Raw genomic sequence first — 21,782 nt, forward strand, 5'->3', positions numbered from 1 at the left:
ATGATCTGAGTAATTTAAATTCATGGAAGATAAAGTTTTGTGTGACTCTTCCGAGTATTGCATACAGAATGGACGGACTTGGGGATGTGTATCTCGTAAAGATTACTGATGAGATATTGTTGATTCAACTTGATAAAAAAAACTGGGGTTTATTTCACGTAACAAATGGCAAGTTGTTGGGTTTAATTCCGTTGCCTTATTTTGTAACTGCAGCAATCCCATATGTGCCAAGTTTGGTTGCTCTGCGCCACCGCCCACTACTTGCTTCCTCCTCCTATTCACCATAGATAGACTGAGTTGTTATTTTTTATTCTACTTTGATCCTCTTTAGGAATTTTCATCCTTTTTATTTGTTTGATGACTCAAACCCAGACTCTTAAGATTACAAGTAACATGACGATTACGAAAATGTTGGTCTAACAAAAGTAAATTAATGTATATATTTTTGAACTTTTCTTTTTGTGTTGTAATTGTTGGGAATAAATCCATAACAGAAATAATATTTGCGGTAATAAAGGCAATAAATGCGGAACACAACAATGCGGTTAATCAACGAGAATAAAAGAGGAATAATGACACGAAGATTTTACGTGAAAACCTTCCTAAATAAGGGAAAAACCACGACCCGAGTGGAGCAAAGAATATCACTATAGTAAGGATTTTACACTTGTATGTCTGAGTAATACTCCAAAGATCACTACACTTTCAAAAGAAATAACACTCTTTTGATTTTTTCACCTCACTACAATATCGCTCACACTCTCTAATTTTTCTCACAGAATATCTTCCTCTGTGATGTCTGACTCTTCTTTTCTCTCTTTTGTAATTCTTTTTGGTGTACTTAGAATGAAGAATTGCCCTCCACCCTCCAAATGTGCTATAGAAGAAAAATATTTTTTGTTGTTCATAGCTTACCTACTCTCCTAAACTTTGAAATTGGCAGAAAACAATTTTTTCTTCTTCATAGATTACCAACTCTACCAAACTTTGAAATTGACACAAAGTTATTCAAAGTTTGGTACATGGGAATGAACCCCACAGTAATTACGAGCCATAAAAAATTATGTAAATGAATGTAAAAAAAACCATTTAAAGCGTGACATAAAAGGTGATTTCGAATAAGGGTCTTAGGTTGGTAGAGCGTGAGTTACCTCTCCTCGTGTGATTTTGCGGTGCATCAAAAAGAATAGTTCAAGACAAGGAAGGAAGTAGTGGTCGATGGCAAAAAGCAACCAAACTTGACTTGTAAGGGATCAAAGTACCGTGCCTAGTCCAAAGTAATCCCAACAGCTTTCCAGTTGCAACATGGAAAAATCCACGGTCATTGCTGTCACCAAGTTGAATCACCACGATCTCATCAGTAACAATGAGGGTGTACACATTATCATCTAGATCCAATTTATATGCAATACTCGGAGCAGTCACAGTGAACTCTTTCTTCCACGAATTTAAGTTACTCAGATCATCATCATCAATGTTAACGTATACGTTGATCAAGAGGGAGCAAATAGGAGCATAACTTATTGTTACCAAACAAAGCTTTTCGCCCTTTTCTACTACATTTGATACAGAACGTTCAGGAATTTCAATTGGTACCACAATCGTATCAAATTCTTCCTTCCTTACATCAAAACAAAGGAGAGTACTTTTTGAACTTGTTGTATGAAAAGAATATTCAATTGTAGAAGTTACGTACCAATATAACATCCCCTTCAAATATACAATTGTAACAACATTTATAATATTGTGATGAGGAATTACTCTCAAAGCCCTCCATGAATGGGCAGTTCCAATAGTGAAAATCGAAGGCTTAATCACTTCCGAATTTCCATCAAGAACAACAACCTTGTATTCATATGAAACTGGGCAAAATCCACAGCCCACAGTAGTATCCAAATCAAAATTTCGTACCCCTGTTATATAAGTAGCACAAAGAATTAAAACAGGCGATAAAATAAGGATCGTGTCATTTTGAAGAGATATGTTATTCACCAAGAGAAATACCTAGATATGTATTCGGTGGAGTTATGAGGTATTCTTTAGTGACAGGATTGAAGATATGCAAACGAGGTTTATCAAAATAAGACCAAAAACAGACGAAACCATTCACAGAATTGGCCCATACCATGTTCTGCAAACGATTAAAGTTCTGGCCTAATAGTGCATCTTTTGCAGTGCATAAGTGTTTAGTCTTCCAATCTTCAAATAGATGATCATTTTCATTATCATTAGTGTGCCATTCCAAGGAAGAAATTTTAACTGAACGATTTTCATTTCCGTCAAAAGCAACAATAACTGCTTCCATTTGAGAGAACGACGAGGATTTTATTCTCTGTTCAATATGTAAGTAGGCAAAGCTCCCAGTATGTATAATCGAACACCATTGCATACATACCATCTTTAACTTTTCAGCCAAATCATGGCCAGGTACTCTTCGTAATATCTCAATAACAACTTCTTTGGGTACAGAAATGACATCTTGTTTTTTATTTTCCATGAAGATTTTCTTGGTACGATGCCTACTAATCCAGAAGAAAAAAGGTTTGATTATTGGACAATTTGTTAACTAAACAACGATAACAACCTACTGAGGTCTGGTGAGAGTAGAGTATTCAAGTGCAGCAATAACGAAAAATTAAGAACAAATGTTTGCGCTCCTTTTACACTTGCTAAGAACAAGAAAAAACCAAAGACAGATCACATTTCAATAAAATGCAGTAACAGAAAAAGATTGCAACCACTTCTATTCCTACTTTGATGGAAGTGAATAATTTGATGTGATCTTAGCAAAGCAAAAGACTAGGTCTTCCTTTAAGAGCATTTGATACACATTCTAAAGGAAGAATGGGTCATACGCCCATGCAAATCCGATCAAATCCAATGTACAAGCATAGCACAGGAGATTGGGTCATACGCCTATTTCCTGTGCTATGCTTGTACATTGGATTTGATCGGATTTGTATGGGCTGAATATAGTTTAAGAAAAAAATGATTTGAATTACAATCCATTCAAATATAATATGGGCAAATATGGATTTGGTCATATATGTTTGGGTAAATTGATTCTAACCCATTTAAATAAATTTGTTTTTCAAAAACATAAATGTACCTCTCTCCACATACCCCAACCCCCTGGTCAAATATTAATGTATTTCTGAAATATTAATATTAATATTGAGTGAAAGTGAAAATAAGTGATCTAATATGGATCAAATGGATACCCATATTTAATTCATTTTGATCATATTTATAAAGACTCTTAAAATAGTTTGAAGCTCAAATTTAACCAATTAAAATATGAGTGATCCAAAAATATAAACAAAATGGACTCATTTATTATTATGAACTGAAATTCTCACGCCTAATGTAATGTGACGCTACTGAATCTAATATCCAAGAACTGGTGTTAGCTTGTGCCAGATAGGCCATAGGATTGTGAAAGATGCACTACATTTGCCTTAATTCTCATACTGTGCAAGTTGAACTAGATGAGCAAAATGTGCAAACTGTTCGCCACCCATATTTTCTCAGTGGCGGAGACAGAATTTTCAGGGGTTTAAAAAAAATAAGTAAGCACATTAATAGTATCTATATGAGTGGAAAGGGTGGAACGGGTCAAATATAAATAGGTCGGATCAGAAACTAAAAAAATCAATTTTATCTCAACTAAAACAATAAAATCGAGTAAGTATATATTTAGAATAACATTAAAATAAGTACGAGAGAACGTATTTGTTAAAATTATAATTAAGGGTCTTATCTGTGTCATTGTTGTATATAAACGTTATTCAATTTTTGAAACTAAAGAATACTTCTGAATTTGATCATATTGTAGCAACAAAATTCGCGTCGAGAAAATAATTATCAAGATTGATAATATTGAGACAATCGTTTCTACTTGTAAATTTTAAATAATTACTCTTATTTATTTAATCTTACTTATAAATTATATTATTCCTTAATCAAATATAAATTAAATGTTTGACTTAAATTGAGTATGAGAGCATGTATTTATTAACTTTAATTATTGAAAAATTAAAAAGCTTTTAAGTTTTACTTAATTTTATGAAAATAGAAAAGAAATTTATTTTTTAATATCTAATAAAATATTTTAAATTCCAATAGATTTTCAAACAAACAGATTTTTCATTTTTTTAGAAATAACATGAAAATCTCTTGAAACTATGGGGGGAAAACGTTGTTATATGAAATCATACCTGCAAACCTAGCACTTATTTAGCGAATTTTTGAACCCCCTTTACCACTGAATCAAGCCATCGGCTTACGCACTAAGTATATACGTATAAATCAAAAAATTGATCCTATATATACCATATAATTTATTCAACGAAGGGAATTTATCCGAACCTCTTCGTATCCATGTAAATCCACCCCTGTATTTGCTACTAGCTGCCTTGCACTTTTCATCTTGAGTGGACTTGACCATCTTACGTTTCCTACAATTAATCTTCACAAAAATTAAAAATGCAAACATATGGTTTTTTAAACAAATAATAGAATGTACTTAAAAATAACCAATAATAATAAACATTCAATAAAGTAGTAATTTACATACATTAAAATTGAAATATAAAATACATTGTAATTCTAAAAAATACAACAAAACATAATAATTTTAAAAAATTATAATAATAACTTAATAATCTGATAGATTCTTTCCAGATTCATCAATACTATTAAAATATGAATTGTATGGGATAAAAAATTGTTATGGTTGTGATTACGATTGTTGAAATTGTTGACTTCCTTTTTTCATTCTTCGACTTTGTTCTTGTCGAACAAATTCATGAACATTAATTCATAAATAGCACTTGTGGGAGCAACGTAGTGATCTTGAAAGTTGAATATTTAGATAGAATTTAAAACAATTTTTTCAATTATGTAATGTTTATTTAATTCCATCAATGATTTCATTTCATTGTATAATATTTGCTAGCAATTTATATTATTTAAAAAACTATGCTGCAAATAATTTTATATTAAACGATTATAAAAGAAAATATATAAATTATATATAATGATTGTTTTAGAAAGAAAATTATTTTATGTAAGAAAATAATATAAAATAAGAAATAATAATATAATAATAAAGAAAGATTTGATGTAAAATTTGGTGTAATGGTTAGAGTTGGTTACACCAAATTTGATTATGACGCCAAATTTGATGTAAAATTGGAGATGCCCTTGTTTTGCATTGCCACTAACAATAACTTATTTTTGTAAGTATTTTTATTAAACGAACTTTTTTAGAAAAGTGCTTTGAAAAAATAATTTGTGTTTTGATAATTGATTTAACAAGTACTTTTCATAAGTAAATTGAGTTTAATTAATTTTTTTAAAAAAGTACTTTAAAGAGTAAACTATATATATAAAAAAAGACAACTATTAATGTACTTCTAATATTAAAATAACTTTTTAGCGAGAAATTATTAAATTTATTATTAGAAAAGATAATTAATTTTTATTTTTTTAAAATTAAAACTTTATAGGAGTACTCTTTTGGGAAACTGAAATCTTTAATTGTAATTTATTCTTCTTTTTTCTAATCTTGAAAAAATATTTTTTTTTTGTTTTTTTGTCTACAAAAATAATGCGTAAAATAATATATAATATATAATTATAAAATAAATTATAAAATTTATTACATAAAATAAAAACTAAATTCTTAAATGAAATTTAACCAAATTTATGAAATATGTTAATTAATTAATAAGAAATATATCGTTAAATATTACATATGATAAAGATATTTATTCTTAAATAATTTTTTGTTTCTGCTTTTTGTACATAGCTTTTTTTCCAACAGCGAAAAATTGCTTCTGCTTTCGTTTAAAAGCAAGCTTGCTCATTTATCAAACACTTAATTTTTCAACAAAAAGGGTTCTTTTTCTAAATGAGTGTTTTGGGCCTCCCACCTATATTGTCAAACAGGCTCTAAATCCGAGTTGATGTCATTTGTATTGAAATCAATTTTTTTTTTAAAAAAAATTATTATTTATATTTTCTTATTTGAGTTAAACATCCTTAAAAATTTTCATTACATAAAACATAAAACACAATTAATAAACTTCAGATATATAATTTTAATAGAATTAGAACCGTTACAACACATAGTTTTTATTTATAACATGGACTCTTTATCAGATGCTAATGAACTTTCACTGCATTTTAATTTTTTCTATGCGTAAAAGGTACGTAATATGTAATATTACACATGAAAGACTAACGAACCTCATCAATAGTTAAGTTTCTCCTTCAATGGTTGTTCAAACACAATTAAGCACTAAGTTTTCTTTGAAAGTTATCTTAGGTATTCAAGTTAGTAAAAACAGAAACAGAAAAGACCAAATAGATAGAAAATAAATAATCTAAATTCACAATGTATCCTTAAAAAATTTAATCCCAAAATAAAACGGATTAACTAGCGATATCTCAAACTTCAAAAAATAGCAAAAATGGATTAACTATCAAAGAATAATAGCAATACCTCAAACTTCAATAATTTGCGACAATGGCGTAAGGGTACCTTCTAGTTAGCTCGCTAAATGACGTGTTTCCTAATATGAGGACAACATTTGTCATTTCTTCTTCCAATACAGGAGATATGACTTTTTCATTGGTCTCTCACATTTTCCAATTTCTGATTCATTTCTTATTTCTCATTCACAGTTTGCTAAAACCCAATATACGATACTATATACTGATCTGAATTCATGTAGTTGTAGTTATATATGGGAGAATGTGTGTGAACTTTAAATATCTTATTTCCTTTCTTCATTGAACTTATTTTCTTGACAACCAATCTTTTTTTAGAAACATAATAATAATATTATTTTAGTTGTACTGCCTTTCTACTTGGTGTTGTTATGAACAAATTAGTAACGGATGTACTTCTAGTTCTAACAAAAGAAATTATTTATGATATGATGATTAAGTTTAGTCCATATGGACCCTTTTCTTGGGCAACGAGGTTTTGTTCTGGCACCTCTGATTCTGTATTACTAACAGTAGTCTCTGGCCAAGGCGCCCCTTTTTTTTAAAAAAAAAAGAAGATTGGAAGACTAAACACTTCAATACTTACCATATAATAGATGGACAAAATGAAAATTACATCTGTGATGCAGAAATTCGTAGTCTCTTCAAACGCCGCCACCTACTTTAGAACGTTTTGATGCTCCAGCTCCAGATGGCTCTGCTCCAGCTCCAGCTTCAGATGGTCCTGCTCCTGTTCCAAATGGGTGAGCAAGAAAATAACCTAGTTAAACAAAAAAACTATAGAAGAATCATAAAGGAAGACAAAAATCATGAAGTCCTAACTAATTACCTTGCTCTTCAACTTTGACTATTAACATATGTCTCGGACCATGTTTTTTCCATTGAAACGAAACATCAATCATGGTTGGTATCTTAAAATAGCTGCTAACGGAGGGCCAGTATATATGCATTGTAGTTTTGCTTTTGTTATACAGCAATCCTGGAGCACCACCAATCATGCTTTCTAGTTTACTACAGTGCAGTGCAACAGGTAGGCTCATGCCCGTAAACAGAGGAGAATGCGCATATGATGAAAGAGGGCTTCCTTTCACCAAGTACGATATTTTCTTAGGTGGAACAGTAAGCACCTCTTGCATATTTTCTGTGACCAGCTTGCTGAACCATAGAACAGGTTTGTCGACGGCATCAAACAGATTCTCATCAACTACTTGCCAATGTACTGGATGCCTGAAAAAGGGGCCAGCTGGCTGTGGATTTTGAACCACAATTGGTGTTGGTTGTCCCAAGTTCATGGGAGAAACAGTGTCTACTGCCTGTGTCATTACTTGCTGGCCAGCTATCAGAGGAGTAGTTTGTTGATTTGATACTAATGATTGCTGGTCAGCTACTGGAGGAGAAGGTTGTTGAGGTGTAGGTGAATGAAGGGAAGGAAATCCAGAAAATACATTGCTATGCATTGCTTTATCAAAGAAATATATCAAAATTTGATCAGCAAAAAAAAGTACCTAGACAAAAAAAAAATTAAATTATAAACATAGTTTGATTATTACCTTCGGTTAAAAGATATGATTTAATCTGCTCTAGCTTCCCTATCATTTCATATACATCTTTGGAATCCCCAGTATGTTGATGTTGAACTTGGTTCAACATCTGCTCCAATAAATCTTTAATAGATTTGATATCCATCCCTGGACAGAAGTTTCATTATTATCCCAAATAAACATCAAACAATAGTTATCTCTTGAATGGATTTCATGCAAGTGTAACTTGACTAAATATCTACCTAACCATATATCACTTTATACATCATTTAGAGGAAAACAATTAGCAGAAAATCAATTCAAATTAGATAATTTTCATGTGTGCCACGGCATTAGAATAATACAATCAGCACGAAAAAAATCGAATAAGATCATGTTATTATTCTTAGACAAAGGAATCCACATAAGGGGCTCTTTATTTCCAGTTGTTTCTTGCAATGGCTAAACATCTACCTACCATATAAATACACTCAGCAGAAAACCAAATTCAAATCAGTTTACATATGACATTAGACCAATACAATCTTAAGAACACAAATACAATCAGCAGGAAAACAAAAACAAAAAAACCTAATACGATCGTAACAAGGAAAAAAGTAAATGCATTGTCATGGAATTAGACATAGATTTCAGAACACAAATGACAATAAAGCAATTATCATGAAGTCTAACATTTCATATTTCTTAGTTCAACCATAACAAAATAACAAGAAATACACAATGACTTCATTTGTGAAACTAGAAGCTAGCTACTGGTCATCTTCTAAACATTTGGTTTACACAATGGATTTGAAGCATATATATCCAGAACCTACTCTTCATCTTCTAACACAAAAAAATCATTTTTTAGCTAACACAGTACTCTTCATCTTTTTAACACAAGAACATCAAATTTTTAGCTAACCGAGAACCTACTCTTCATTTCTGACACAAATACATCAATTTTTCAGCTAACATAGAACCTATCATCTTTTAACACAAAAACATCAAATTTTTAGTTAACCCAGAACCTACTCTTCATCTTTTTTAACACAAAATGTTGTAATATAGAAAAGTTGTAGAATATAGAAAGGGTAGAATAGTCTTTTTACTGAAAGTTAGTTATAACTACTTTTCAATTAGTTAGTTACAAAGTTGTTAATAGTTGGGCATGTTAAAGAGCTATATATACAGCTCATTCTTTGTACATGAAAAACACACCATATACAAGAATATACTACTCTTCCTTCTTCTTAACTGCTTCTTCTTCTTCTTCTTAGCTATTTCTTAACTGATTTTTCTTCTTCTTCCTAACGTCATGAAGCTTCCTTCATTAACGAACATGGTATCAGAGCCAGGTTGCTTCTCAGTAAACACTGATGAAGCTGGAGAATCCACAGAATCAAAGAATCACAGTTGATTCATAGATTCACAGTTTTGTTTTTTAGAGAAATCACAAGATCAAAGAATCAATTACTGATTCACAGATTCACAAGTTTCTCAAGTGTTGTTGAAAAGATCTTTAAGTTCAAGTTTGTTGAATTACTGCTGAATCATTGTTTTTCAAATCTCAAATGGCAATTGAAGGTGAAAATGAAGATTCAGTCCAAAACAGATCTTCACAAGTCATTTCTGGGCAGAGTCAAGGTATCGATTATAACCATCCTTTGTTTCTTAATCCTACTGATGTTAGTGGAATGAGTATTATCTCGTTTCAGTTGCTTGGTGTTGAGAATTACACTTTGTGGAGTCGGTCTATTAAGATAGCTTTACTAGGAAGAAATAAGATGGGTTTGATTGATGAAACTGCTAGAAAGAAGATGTTTGGTAAGGAAATATGGGGGCAATGGGAAAGAGTGAATGCTATTGTTTTGTCATGGTTAATGAATTCTGTATCCAAGAGTTAACTAAGTGGCATTGCATTTGCTTCTACTGCTTTTGATGTTTGGACTAATCTAAAAGAAAGATTTGATAGAATAGATGGCTCTAGAACTTATAGTCTACACAAAGATATAACTTCACTACAGCAGGGTACTGTTTCTGTTTCTGTGTATTATACAAAGCTGAAAAGCTTGTGGGATGAATTTGAGGTGATGGTGCCATCTCCTTGTTGTAACTGTGAAATATCCAAAGGCTTTGTTGCTCATATGAATAGGCAGAAGTTATACCAGTTTCTAATGGGTTTAAAAGACTCCTATCATCAAGCAAGGAGTCAAATCTTGATGATGGATCCATTACCATCAATTAACTATGCCTATGCTATGATAGTTGGTGATGAGAGTCAAAAGGCTGTAGTAAGTGGTGTTAATAGTATTTCAGCTGCATTGGAGTCAGTTGCTCTATATTCTAAAGCAAGTAGCAGCTCCAATGTAAGTCAGAAATTGAAAAGAAACACATTGTTGATATGTGATTTTTACAAATGTAAGGGTCACAGCAAAGAATTTTGTTACAAGATTGTAGGCTATCCTCCTGATTTTAAGTCCAAAAGAAAAGTGCAAGGAACTTCTCCTGCATATGGTAATACTGGTAGTAACAACTACAGTCAGGCACAATTAACACATGCAAATCTTACTTATGAAATGAACACCAATGTTCCTCCACCGGGATGGGGAAATATATCTGAGCAGTATCAATCTTCATCAGAGATTACCACTCTCAGTGTTAACAGAACAGTGAGTCCAGTAGAGAAAGAGGTTCAACAGTTGCTTCAAGGATGTACATTTATTAAGGATCAATATGATCACATTCTAAAAATGATTCAACAAAAGTCTGAGCCTACAACTTTTATGTGTAATAGTGCAAACAATACAGGTAAAACATCTTTTGTTTCTGCACATAGTAATATGTGGATTATAGATACTGGTGCAACAAACCATATGGTGTCTAGTTTGAATATGTTGACTAAAAACACTGTGCATGAAGTCTTTAAGCCTGTTTATCTACCAAATGGTACTACTACTCAGGTGTCTCACATTGGGTCTTGTAGTCTATCAACAAGGAGTGTTATATCAAATGTGCTTCACATACCTGATTTCAAGTATAACTTGTTATCAGTAAGTCAGATCACTAAGGAACTAGGGTGTTCTGTTACCTTTTTTCCTCATTTTTGTGTCTTCCAGGAACTCTACAGTGGGAAGGTGAAAGAAGTTGGTAAAGAGGAAGGAGGATTGTACTTGCTAATAAAGCATTTGACTACTCAGTATAATGATCAAGAAAAGGAAGTTGAGGCTGCATTTGCTGCTAATGATGTCAAGGAGACAGACATGGTGTTATGGTATAGAAGATTGGGTCATGTATCATCAACAGTGCTTGCAAGGATGTTTTCAATGAATAAGCAAAGTGCATGTAGCATTTCTAAGTGCCTTGTATGTCCATTTGCTAAACAAACAAGGAATGTGTTTCCTAATAGTAGCATTAAAAGTACTGCTTGTTTTGAGCTACTTCATATTGATCTTTGGGGTCCTTATAATACATTTACTGTTGATGGCAAGAAGTATTTTCTTACAATTGTGGATGATTTTTCAAGAGTAACTTGGCTGTTTTTACTATCACATAAATCTGCTGTGTGTGTTTCCATTCGAATGTTTCTGCAATATGTTCAAACTCAGTTTGGAAAGAGGGTTAAAGTGTTGAGGACTGATAATGGTACTGAGTTTGTAAACTCAGAATGTCATAAGCTATTTACAGAATTGGGAATCTTACATCAAAGATCATGTCCATACACTCCTCGGCAAAATGGGGTTGCTGAGAGAAAGCATAGACACTTACTTGAAGTTACCAGAGCTTTAAGACTTCAAGCTCATATTCCTATCAGATATTGGGGTCAGTGTATGTTGACTGCTGCATATATCATTAATAGGTTACCAAGTAGTGTTCTACATTTTAATACTCCTTATGAAAGGTTGTATGGTAGTAAACCATCAATATCTCATGTCAAAACTCTAGGATGTTTGTGTTTTGTTAAACTTCTAACACAACATGATAAGTTGATGCCAAGATCAAGACCAGCAGTTCTTATGGGTTATTCAGAGTTACAAAAGGGGTATCTACTTCTTGATCTAACTGATAAATCATTCTTCACAAGTAGGGATGTGGTGTTTAGAGAAGATGTGTTTCCTTTTACAAAGATAGAGCCTTCATTACAAGAAAGAGTGTTTGTGGATCCTATGCAAATTTCAGACATGCTAAGTAGTAATGTACAGTGTATAAATCCTGTGATTCCCAGGTGTCCTTCCACTACTGTGTCTCATGAAGATAATGTGTCTCATGAGACTCATACTTTGTCTTCTGTTGATGAGGTAGAAAAAGTTCCAACTGATGGTATGGTAGAAATGAGATGAATCAAGAGTCTGCAAGTCTTACTACTAATAGAAGATCTACTAGACAGAAACTCAAACCAACTTGGATGAAAGATTGTGTCCTTGACTGTTAACAAAGATGTCATGTACTCTTTAGGAAAGTACACGAGTTATGATCATCTTTCCCCTACATATCAAAGCTATATTGCAGCCACTTCTGTTGTTAAGGAACCTGAGTCCTATCTAGAAATTGTTCAAGATAAAAGATGGATAGAGGCCATGCAACATGAAATTCAAGCACTAGAAAGTAATCATACTTGGGAGCTTACTGATCTGCCATAGGGGAAGAAGGCTATTGGGTGTAGATGGATTTATAAGGTTAAATACAAATCATCAGGAGAGATAGAGAGACTCAAAGCAAGGCTAGTGGCTAAAGGTTATTCTCAACAAGAAGGAATAGATTAAACGGAGACCTTCTCACCTGTTGTTAAGATGGTGACAGTCAGAACCATTGTTTCTTTTGCAGCAGCTAGGCATTGGCATATTCATCAGATAGATGTATTCAATGCTTTTCTTCAAGGTGATTTGGATGATGAGATTTATATGCAACTACCTCAGGGATTTGTTGGTCAGGGGGAGAAAGTATGTAGACTAACAAAGTCCCTATATGGTCTGAAACAAGCTCCTAGGCAATGGAATCAAAAGTTGACTGAAGCTCTTAGCAATCTCAAGTTCAAACAAAGTCAACATGATTATTCCTTGTTTATTAATCAGTCAGAAGAGGGAACTATATTAGTATTGGTTTATGTTGATGACATGCTAATTACTGGCAGTAGTCTTAAACTAATAGAAGACACAAAAAAGGCACTACAACAAGCATTCAAGATGAAAGATTTAGGAGAGTTAAAATACTTTCTAGGCATTGAATTTACCAGATCAGCAGCTGGTATATTAATGCATCAAAGGAAGTATGCACTAGAACTTATAGCTGAAGTTGGTCTAACAGCAGCTAAGCCTGCAGGAACACCTATTGACATCAATGTCAAACTAACATCTAAACTATATGATGAGCATGTGAAGCAAGCAGAATCAGATGATCCTTTGATCAAACAGCATATCAGAAGATAATAGGCAAGTTGTTGTATTTGAATATGACAAGACCAGATATATCATTCAGTACTCAAACATTGAGTCAATTATTACAGCAACCAAAAAGGTCTCATCTGGATACTACATTAAGGATGATCAGATACCTAAAGAATCAACCTGGTCAAGGACTGTTATTGGCAAGTGATTCAGATGGACAAGTTACTGCATTCTGTGATGCTGATTGGGCATCTTGTCCACCCACTAGGAAGTCTGTGACAGGGTATATGATTAAGATTGGTAGATCATTAATATCATGGAAGGCAAAGAAGCAAACAACAGTGTCGAGAAGCTCAGCTGAAGCTGAGTATAGAAGCTTGGCTTCAACTGTTTCAGAATTGGTGTGGCTGTTGGGATTGTTGAAGGAAGTAGGTACTAAGGTTCAAGTACCAGTCCAAGTTTACAGTGATAGCAAGGCTGCTATTCAGATAGCTGCTAATCCAGTATACCATGAAAGGACCAAACATATTGAAATCGATTGCCATTTCATAAGAGAAAAGTTACAAAAGGGACTGATTAAAGTAGAGTACATTCATACCAAAGAACAGCCAGCTGATGTATTGACAAAAGGGTTATCTAGACTACAACATGAACACTTGTTATCCAAGCTAGGGGTTTTGAATATTTTTGCACCTCCTAGCTTGAAGGGGAGTGTTGTAATATAGAAAAGTTGTTGAATATAGAAAGGGTAGAATAGTCTTTTTACTGAAAGTTAGTTATAACTACTTTTCAATTAGTTAGTTACAAAGTTGATAATAGTTGGGCATGTTAAAGAGCTATATATACAGCTCATTCTCTGTACATGAAAAACACACCATATACAAGAATAAACTACTCTTCCTTCTTCTTCTTAACTGCTTCTTCTTCTTCTTAGCTATTTCTTAACTGATTTTTCTTCTTCTTCCTAACATCATGAAGCTTCCTTCATTAACGAACACAAAAACATCAAATTTTTAGCTAACCCAGTACTCTTCATCTTTTAAACACAAAAACATCAAATTTTTAGCTAACCCAGAACCTACTCTTCATCTTCTAACACAAAAACATCAATTTTTCAGCTAACCCAGAACCTATCATCTTTTTTAACACAAAAACATCAAATTTTTAGCTAACCCAGAACCTACAAGTCATCTTGTAACACGAAAACATCAAATTTTTAGCTAACCCAGAACCTACTAGCTTTTTTAACACAAAAACATCAAATTTTTAGGTAACCCAGAACCTACTCTTCATTTTCTAATACAAAAACATCAAATTTTTAGCTAACCCAGAAACTACTCTTCATCTTTTTAACACAAAAACGTCGATTATTTAGCTAAGAAATGAGAAAAAAAAAGGAATTGAACTTACCAGACGAGAAAGAGAATGCTCAAGGGGAAATGGCTACTTCTCCAACTAAAGCAAGACCTTCCCAAGTTTCTATTATATATATATATATCAAGTATTAACATGCAGAGTTTGTACCCCTCTGTATGTTTTATAATAATATTTACACCAAAATCCTTTTAGTTTGTTTTATTTAACTTTTAAACCTTATTCGCCCAAATATTGTTTGTTAGGAAAAAGTTAAATTTAATATAACTAGTAGTACTACAAAAGACTATGCAATATTGTGTATTAGAAAAATGAACATCACTGTTTCCGTTTTCGTCTCTATCCTTTCTCTAATAATGAACAAATGTTTAAAAAAAATGAAACATTATTCAACTTAGTTACACACATAACTCATTATTAATCATTTTATAACTATTGAATAATCAACTTATAGAACGTGCATTAGTCCGGCAATTAGATATAGGTTATATTCATATATAATTTAATAATATAAAAAGCTTCTGGCAGTCACTATTGAAAAATGAAGAATATGAAAATTTGCAAAATATTTAGCAGCTCATATTGTGAAACCAGAGAACCTAGTTATAATGCATTCACTCTTTCACCTTTTGCGTTTTGCTTTGTCGATCATCCATTATCTTAGCAAAAATACTTAATGTATGAAAACAAATATTTGATTCAACTCACATTGTGACGAAAGAAAAACGACAACCAAACACATATTTTCTTAGGATTAGTACATAAAATCAAATTGTTTAAAACATTTTTACTGGCTACAAAGACCCAAAAGAAGCCTGCTCAAGTGTATAATACATGTGCCTTCTACATTGACCTATGGGGTGAACATACAATACCCAGCATGTACTGGAATTAAGAATGCTCATTTCTTGGCATAGGTAATTGCCATGGGATTCTGGGGTGTGATTTTGAAGCCTTGAAGGGCCTGCATGGCGACTGAAGACTGGACATCATCGTCAAATTCCACAAACGCAATACCTGGCTTTGCTTCAATCATTCGAACTTCTCTAAAGCCAGGATACTGTTTGAAGAGCACTTCAAGCATCATACTTGTTGTCTCGTAGGGCAGATTCTGTATAAAGAGAATATTATTTGGTTCCGCAACATCTTGAGCACTTGGCTTTCCTTGTCGAGATGCAGCCTGCAAAAGTTGTTCAACAATATGAAATTAATGAAGATAATAGATGAATATATTTCAGATAATAATATTCACAAAAAGAGATCAACGGTAACACATAAGAAGTTGTCATGAAGTCAAGCTGCTAGTCATTCGGAGCTATGGGTGTAAGTATGACCAGGCTGTGAGCGCATTACTTTGGTGTCATTACAAAGGCGGTCATACTATATTTGAAGTTCCATATGGACTATCAATCACACAATTATGGACAATGGAGAGGCAAGTTTTTGTACAACTAAAACAAATAAAAGAAGCAATACTTGAAAAAAATAATGAAGTTGCAACAAACTTACAGCTGGACCTCCGCCGTTACTGTCAGTTCTTGAGCCATTAGCTGCACCAGTTTGCGGAGGAGTTTCTTCAGTACGTTTCCTTTTCTCCACTACATATTAGTAAGTCAAGTTAGTCCAAATCACTAGAAGTCGACAAAATAACTGACAAATTGATTTTAAAAGTTATACATGCAATGCAAATACACACGTGGTTCATCAAAACTGCAACACTATCAAGCTTTGGAAACTGCGAGGATTGTGACAAAATGAAATGCATGCATGCATGCGGATGATTACAATACTCCTAACAAAATTTTCCATCACTAGTCCAGATACATGAGGCACCCACAGTGATGAGAAAATTGTAAGTGGATGTAGTAGACAAGATCACAATCAATATGACAGGTGCTACTCGAGGATTACACATCTAGTACTATTCTGTTAAGACACTTCAGTTGAACTATAAAATATTCCGTTTAGCTGAGCTGTAACAAAAGAAGTTCGCCAGAAGTAAAATCTTAAAGGTAAACAGAAATTATAATAGTAATTAATGTTTATTTAGTTTGTTTGAATGCTCTTAGCTTCAGCAAGGAGTGCTCCTCTTGGACTATAAGATTCACTTTTTAACATTTCCATAGATGATTATCCATGACATGCACTTTGGAACCAGTGAGAAGCTTAAGAGGAAATGGAGCGGGTGAATAATATACAACAGAATGAAGTCACCTTTTTCATCTTGTTTCTTTTTCTTGTCATAGGTCCCCTCTGCCTTAGCAATACAATCTGACTTTGATTTAGCATATTGTATCCGCTGCATTATATCAAAAGCTTAGTCACTGACCTTTCTACTATTCTACACCATGTAAAATGAACAACAGCGACCCAAATTTTTTTGGGACAGCAAGCCAATTTAAGCAATTAATACAAACATTTAGCCCCAGAGAAAATTAAACTAAAAAAGTCCCACTGTTACAAAGCTGAGGAGTTTCTTCCTAAAAAGCATATGGTGATAAGGATTTAGACAAAAATGAGTAACAGATACAGAGCTTTACTCTGTATGATTATTTCAGCAACCTCCATCTAACCCTTCCCATTTAATTGTTGATAAACTTCAGGTCATATCGAATTAATCTGATACTCTTTTTATCCTATTACACAGTTTCTTTTGCTTGTAAAGGTTAAGCTGATTGTTGTAGGCTTTAGACCATAACTTCATTGGCTAGCTATGTAGAGCTTGTAGATGTCCCGACTCCAGAGAAGATCGAACTTGCACATTCCTACTGATACAGAAAGACAATTCACAGAAAGCACATGCATACATGTATCCAATCTAAGGTCTTATAATGGTGTTATTTTATTTATAACTGAACCCCGAGTTCCAGTGGTGCATGCTTTGATACTCTGAGGGATAATGGGACATCCAGTCTCCTCTTCACCACTTAAATACTAGGCTTTTGCCTCAACAAGAGTTCGAATGTGACATGCCCATAACCTACATACAACATGAAGCACTTTTACCACTATACTGAACCCTATGGGCCCAGATGGTATCATGTTAGTTTGTGTGATGTTTCCATGGTCCTTATAAGAATAATAATTCATGGCTTGACTTAAGGTCATAGTCTATCAATGTTCAGGCAGGCAGCTATATTTCAATTTTATACCACCACAAGCATAATCAGGAAAAAAAAATTAGAAGATCGAACAAAAAATCTTAACCAAGGCAGACAAGGGATGGATAGCCTAGTGAGAAGGGCCTGGGCCTCCACCTCCAACCATGCAATCGCGAGTACGAGTCACCATTGAGGCAAAGTAGGAAAAGGCACTATTTGGCTCCTGAGCAGGGTGGTTAGGGTGAGGATTACCACATTCTGTAAAAAAAAGTTTGGCATACCTTTTTGACAAATACTGTATTAGCATTAGTTTTAGTAATATAACTTGGTATAATTTTTAATGAAGTGCAGGTATTTATCAAAAATTATAAAATGGTTTTAAGCAAAGTGTGGAGTCAGCAATATGTTTCCACATCTTGAAGGAATACATGATTTATGGACAGACTATAAAACCAGAAATCAGGGCAGGCCAAGCTAAAAAGATACATGTAGAGAACTATTGTACAGTAGACATAGTAAGAGCTTTTTCTGATAGGACAAAGGATATCACATAAACATAACAAGTTGATAAAGGATCATCACATACTTCAGGAGATGGATAGAGAAAATAAGGACAATGAAGCAGAACGTTTTGAACAATTAAGCTAGAACAGCCATGTTAGTACATAAATAATGAACAAGAGAAACAGATCACAATTCCAACTGTCATTATGCTCACCATTGGTTTGTCGTAAAACGGGAAGTTTTGCATTTGCCTCACAGCATTACTGGCAGATGTTACTTCACTAAACACAACCCATGATTGTCCTCTAAGTTTGGGAGTCTTAAGAGCTACTATATCGACAATCCTCCCATACTGCGAGAACAAGCAATACAGAGACCTCTTTAGCTCTGCAAAACAAGAAAAAACCATTACCATATAGCAAAGGGCATACACTAATCCTCCTGCAAACAGCTGTTGCCAAACCCATTATAAACTATAAGAGTTCATAATTATATACAACATTTATTTCTCATATACAAAAGACAAGCCAGAGTATGCTTGGCATTTTCCAAAATTAGATAACAGCAACAATTCAAAATGGCATCATTGCTAGTACACATAAAAATAAAACTCCACGAGCACCATAAGCAAACAGAAAAAAGCATATGAAAGCACAAACGAGCAAAAGAAAATAGACAATCCAATAATTGGGTCCTATTGCAAAACTCTGTTGTAATAAGAATACCTTTTCTCAAGTCAGTGTTGCATAAGAGTCATAAGTTTTGGTACTTCATAGAACAATAACAAAGCAAATCTTAATGATTTCTCCTTGATAAGTACATTTCTTTTCATGCCAAGTTTAACACTCAATTCAAAGATAATAATATAGATATTGAGGCAACAATGCACAAAAAGAGGAAGGAAATGATCACCAGAAAACTTGATCAAATCGAAGGGTATTTTCCCTGTTCAATCCCCAAATTAGTTGGTGTCCGCCAATGAAGTCCAACACCATTCGGGAACATTCTAATTCTAAAATTTATCTCTTATAGAAAATAGGGGTTCTAAAAACCTCACACTAATCACACCCCCTACCTTTGCAGAATTCAATTCACCCAAAAGGGCTTGTATTCTTTAGACAGAGACGGTGAATGGGACTGGGAAAAACCACCATTACTGCTCAAACTCCAGCTCCACTAAACTAAAATAGGGCGCCAACAACAGAAACCCCTTCTTCTTTACTAAGCTCCTCTCAGGTACATGGCTTACAGAATTTGACCCAACATTCACGGAAAACAATCTGCGCTTACAAGTCACTTGAAACTCTATCCTTTACCTTACCCGGTATAAACATACATATTCTAGATACCCTTATATTATGACTTCTCTAAAACCTTCTCGCCAACTTACAACTCCATATAGTACTCATACACCACGGCTTTATATGGTATTTTCCTTCCATTTACATCTATTCAACAACACGTAAATGTATAAAAAGATCATAAACAGCTGAAATTCTGCAGCCTTAACAATTCCTGATTCGAATTTATGCTAAAACCCTAGCTTAAATCTTCAAAAACAAAAAAAAAAAGTTACCTTCTTTCTTGACCTTCTCGTTTAAGTTCTTAATGTAAATAGTTTGATTCGGTGGTATGTCTCCCGTAAGCATCATTACCGAGAAGAGAAGAGCAACTTTCTCACTATCTGTATATTCACTGTGATTTCTGAATCTGCGCCACAAAATTCGAAGAGTTTGGAGCTACAAGAATGACGAAACACAAAGTGGGGTGTGGGTTTATTGGTCGGTGGGCTTAAATTGACAACCGACCCATAAAAAGATGTTATCAAGGCCCAAGAGGGTGCTTCAACCCATGTTGCAAACTTGCAATACATTTAGGTCTCGTTTGTTTCGTTTGGTTCTATTAAGATTAAAATGTTTGAATCTGAATATAAATCTTAAATATTAAAATTTATATTATGATTTATGTATTTTAATTTGAATATTAAGACGTGATTTTTAAAATTGAAGACTAAATAATTAATGTCATTTGTTTTTAATATCTTAATGTGCATGTGAAATTGAACATTATATTAATAAAAATATTATAAAAGTTTCATTTTAACAAAATATATCACTTTGATAAAAAAAAGTTTTAAAAATTTTAATAACCATGACTTGAGTACTATTTTCTCATTTAAAAACTTTGATAAATAACAATACACCAAAAATATTATTGCAATTACTGTTCTTGACACACGTCAATACAAAAAAATTATTAATAAAAAAAATACTTAAAAGGATTAATGAAAACTTACGAGTTGACGAGATAAAAAATGGTGTTTGATTAAAAAGGGAGAGAAATAAAGTTTTTAGTTATGAGCAGATAAACAATCAATTTATTATTTGATAACTTATTTAATAAGTCTGAATGTTGCTAAGAGCTACCTACAATTTTAATTTGTTAAAGACCACTTCAAACTCATTAAGAGACTTTTTTAAAAATAAAACAAATGGACTTAATGGTTGAATCTGAATGATTTATATTCAGACCTAAAAAACAAACATACTTAATGTGTTGAATCTGAATTATTAAGATTCATGCATCTATTAAGTGCAAACAAATTAGGTCTCATCTAGTATTTGTATTATAAGTAATAATTAATGTAGTTTTTAACTTGTTATAATAAATTAATACGCCATTCGATTTAAATGATATTGGCTTAAATTGTACAATAGTCTTGATAAAGCTTATTTAATTGAAGCTATTGTTATGATGTTTTTTCCCTGTTCAAATGATTAAAGGAATATTTAATAAATTTTTCTCACATAATATGTTTTCTATTAAAATTAAATAAATTTTAATCTAATTTATTGACCTTATAAAGAACTTTTATAATATTTGACATTAATTAACATTTAACACGTTTTAATATATTATATTACTTTATCTTTTAGTTTTTACATTATTGGTCTAGATAGATATGATAAGTCTACATTGTAGATTCATTCATGTGCTCAATGAGTGGTCCAATCACATTTTTTACCTATAAAATGTTTTTGGTTAATTTAACTATGTGTTGAAGTTATACTATATAATAATATTGTTTTTTTATAATGTATTGATACGATTTAACTTATTATAATGAATATTTCGATGAAACAATTTATATCTAATTATGAATTATCTCCCTGGTTTGATTAGTGAACTAAATTCATCTGACAAATAATCATTCAAATTTTGGAGTTTATCACTTTTCGATTTAGCCACTAAGCTAATAGGGACCTAATTTAAATAGTGGCCTAAAAAGGCTATACAGTGCAAATAGTCACTCAGTATCTAAATGGACCTCACCATTTGGGCTTAACCATACTTTTTTGTTTGGACAAAAATACCCTCAATGT

General features: G+C 32.8%; 3 protein-coding genes across 10 annotated transcripts; all 3 read right to left on the bottom strand.

The window, feature by feature from the left end:
• Position 1: 1 nt before the first annotated feature.
• LOC104648134 (putative F-box protein At4g38870) lies at positions 2-7,162 on the bottom strand. 5 transcript variants are annotated; one of them, XM_069299496.1, is made up of 5 exons: positions 7,103-7,162; positions 4,369-4,457; positions 2,005-2,522; positions 1,152-1,913; positions 2-274 (listed from the first exon to the last, which is right to left on the bottom strand). In XM_069299496.1, the coding sequence occupies exons 2-4, from the start codon at positions 4,380-4,382 to the stop codon at positions 1,192-1,194; spliced, it is 1,254 nt and encodes a 417-aa protein (XP_069155597.1). In that variant the 5' UTR covers positions 4,383-4,457; positions 7,103-7,162; the 3' UTR covers positions 2-274; positions 1,152-1,191. The 5 variants fall into 5 exon arrangements, with proteins under 5 accessions (XP_069155597.1, XP_069155598.1, XP_069155595.1 ...); XM_069299497.1 differs by lacking the exon at positions 2-274 and having other exon boundaries at positions 631-1,913; positions 2,005-2,519; XM_069299494.1 differs by lacking the exon at positions 2-274 and having other exon boundaries at positions 631-1,913.
• On the bottom strand, positions 6,913-15,181 carry LOC101249655 (uncharacterized). 4 transcript variants are annotated; one of them, XM_010324816.4, is made up of 4 exons: positions 14,831-15,181; positions 8,067-8,204; positions 7,346-7,975; positions 6,913-7,240 (listed from the first exon to the last, which is right to left on the bottom strand). In XM_010324816.4, the coding sequence occupies exons 2-4, from the start codon at positions 8,200-8,202 to the stop codon at positions 7,161-7,163; spliced, it is 846 nt and encodes a 281-aa protein (XP_010323118.1). In that variant the 5' UTR covers positions 8,203-8,204; positions 14,831-15,181; the 3' UTR covers positions 6,913-7,160. The 4 variants fall into 4 exon arrangements, with proteins under 4 accessions (XP_010323118.1, XP_010323117.1, XP_069155600.1 ...); XM_010324815.4 differs by having other exon boundaries at positions 6,913-7,246; positions 14,831-15,146; XM_069299499.1 differs by lacking the exon at positions 14,831-15,181 and adding an exon at positions 8,973-9,062.
• A 268-nt stretch (positions 15,182-15,449) lies between these two features.
• Positions 15,450-20,263, bottom strand: LOC101249376 (U2 small nuclear ribonucleoprotein B''). The gene is made up of 5 exons (XM_004242447.4): positions 19,976-20,263; positions 18,614-18,786; positions 17,009-17,093; positions 16,304-16,392; positions 15,450-15,974 (listed from the first exon to the last, which is right to left on the bottom strand). Exons 1-5 carry the CDS (start codon positions 20,049-20,051, stop codon positions 15,696-15,698), a joined length of 702 nt encoding a protein of 233 aa, XP_004242495.1. The 5' UTR covers positions 20,052-20,263; the 3' UTR covers positions 15,450-15,695.
• Between the last annotated feature and the right edge of the window lie 1,519 nt (positions 20,264-21,782).

This window comes from Solanum lycopersicum, chromosome 6 (genome assembly GCF_036512215.1).
Source record: "Solanum lycopersicum chromosome 6, SLM_r2.1".
NCBI lineage: Eukaryota > Viridiplantae > Streptophyta > Magnoliopsida > Solanales > Solanaceae > Solanum > Solanum lycopersicum.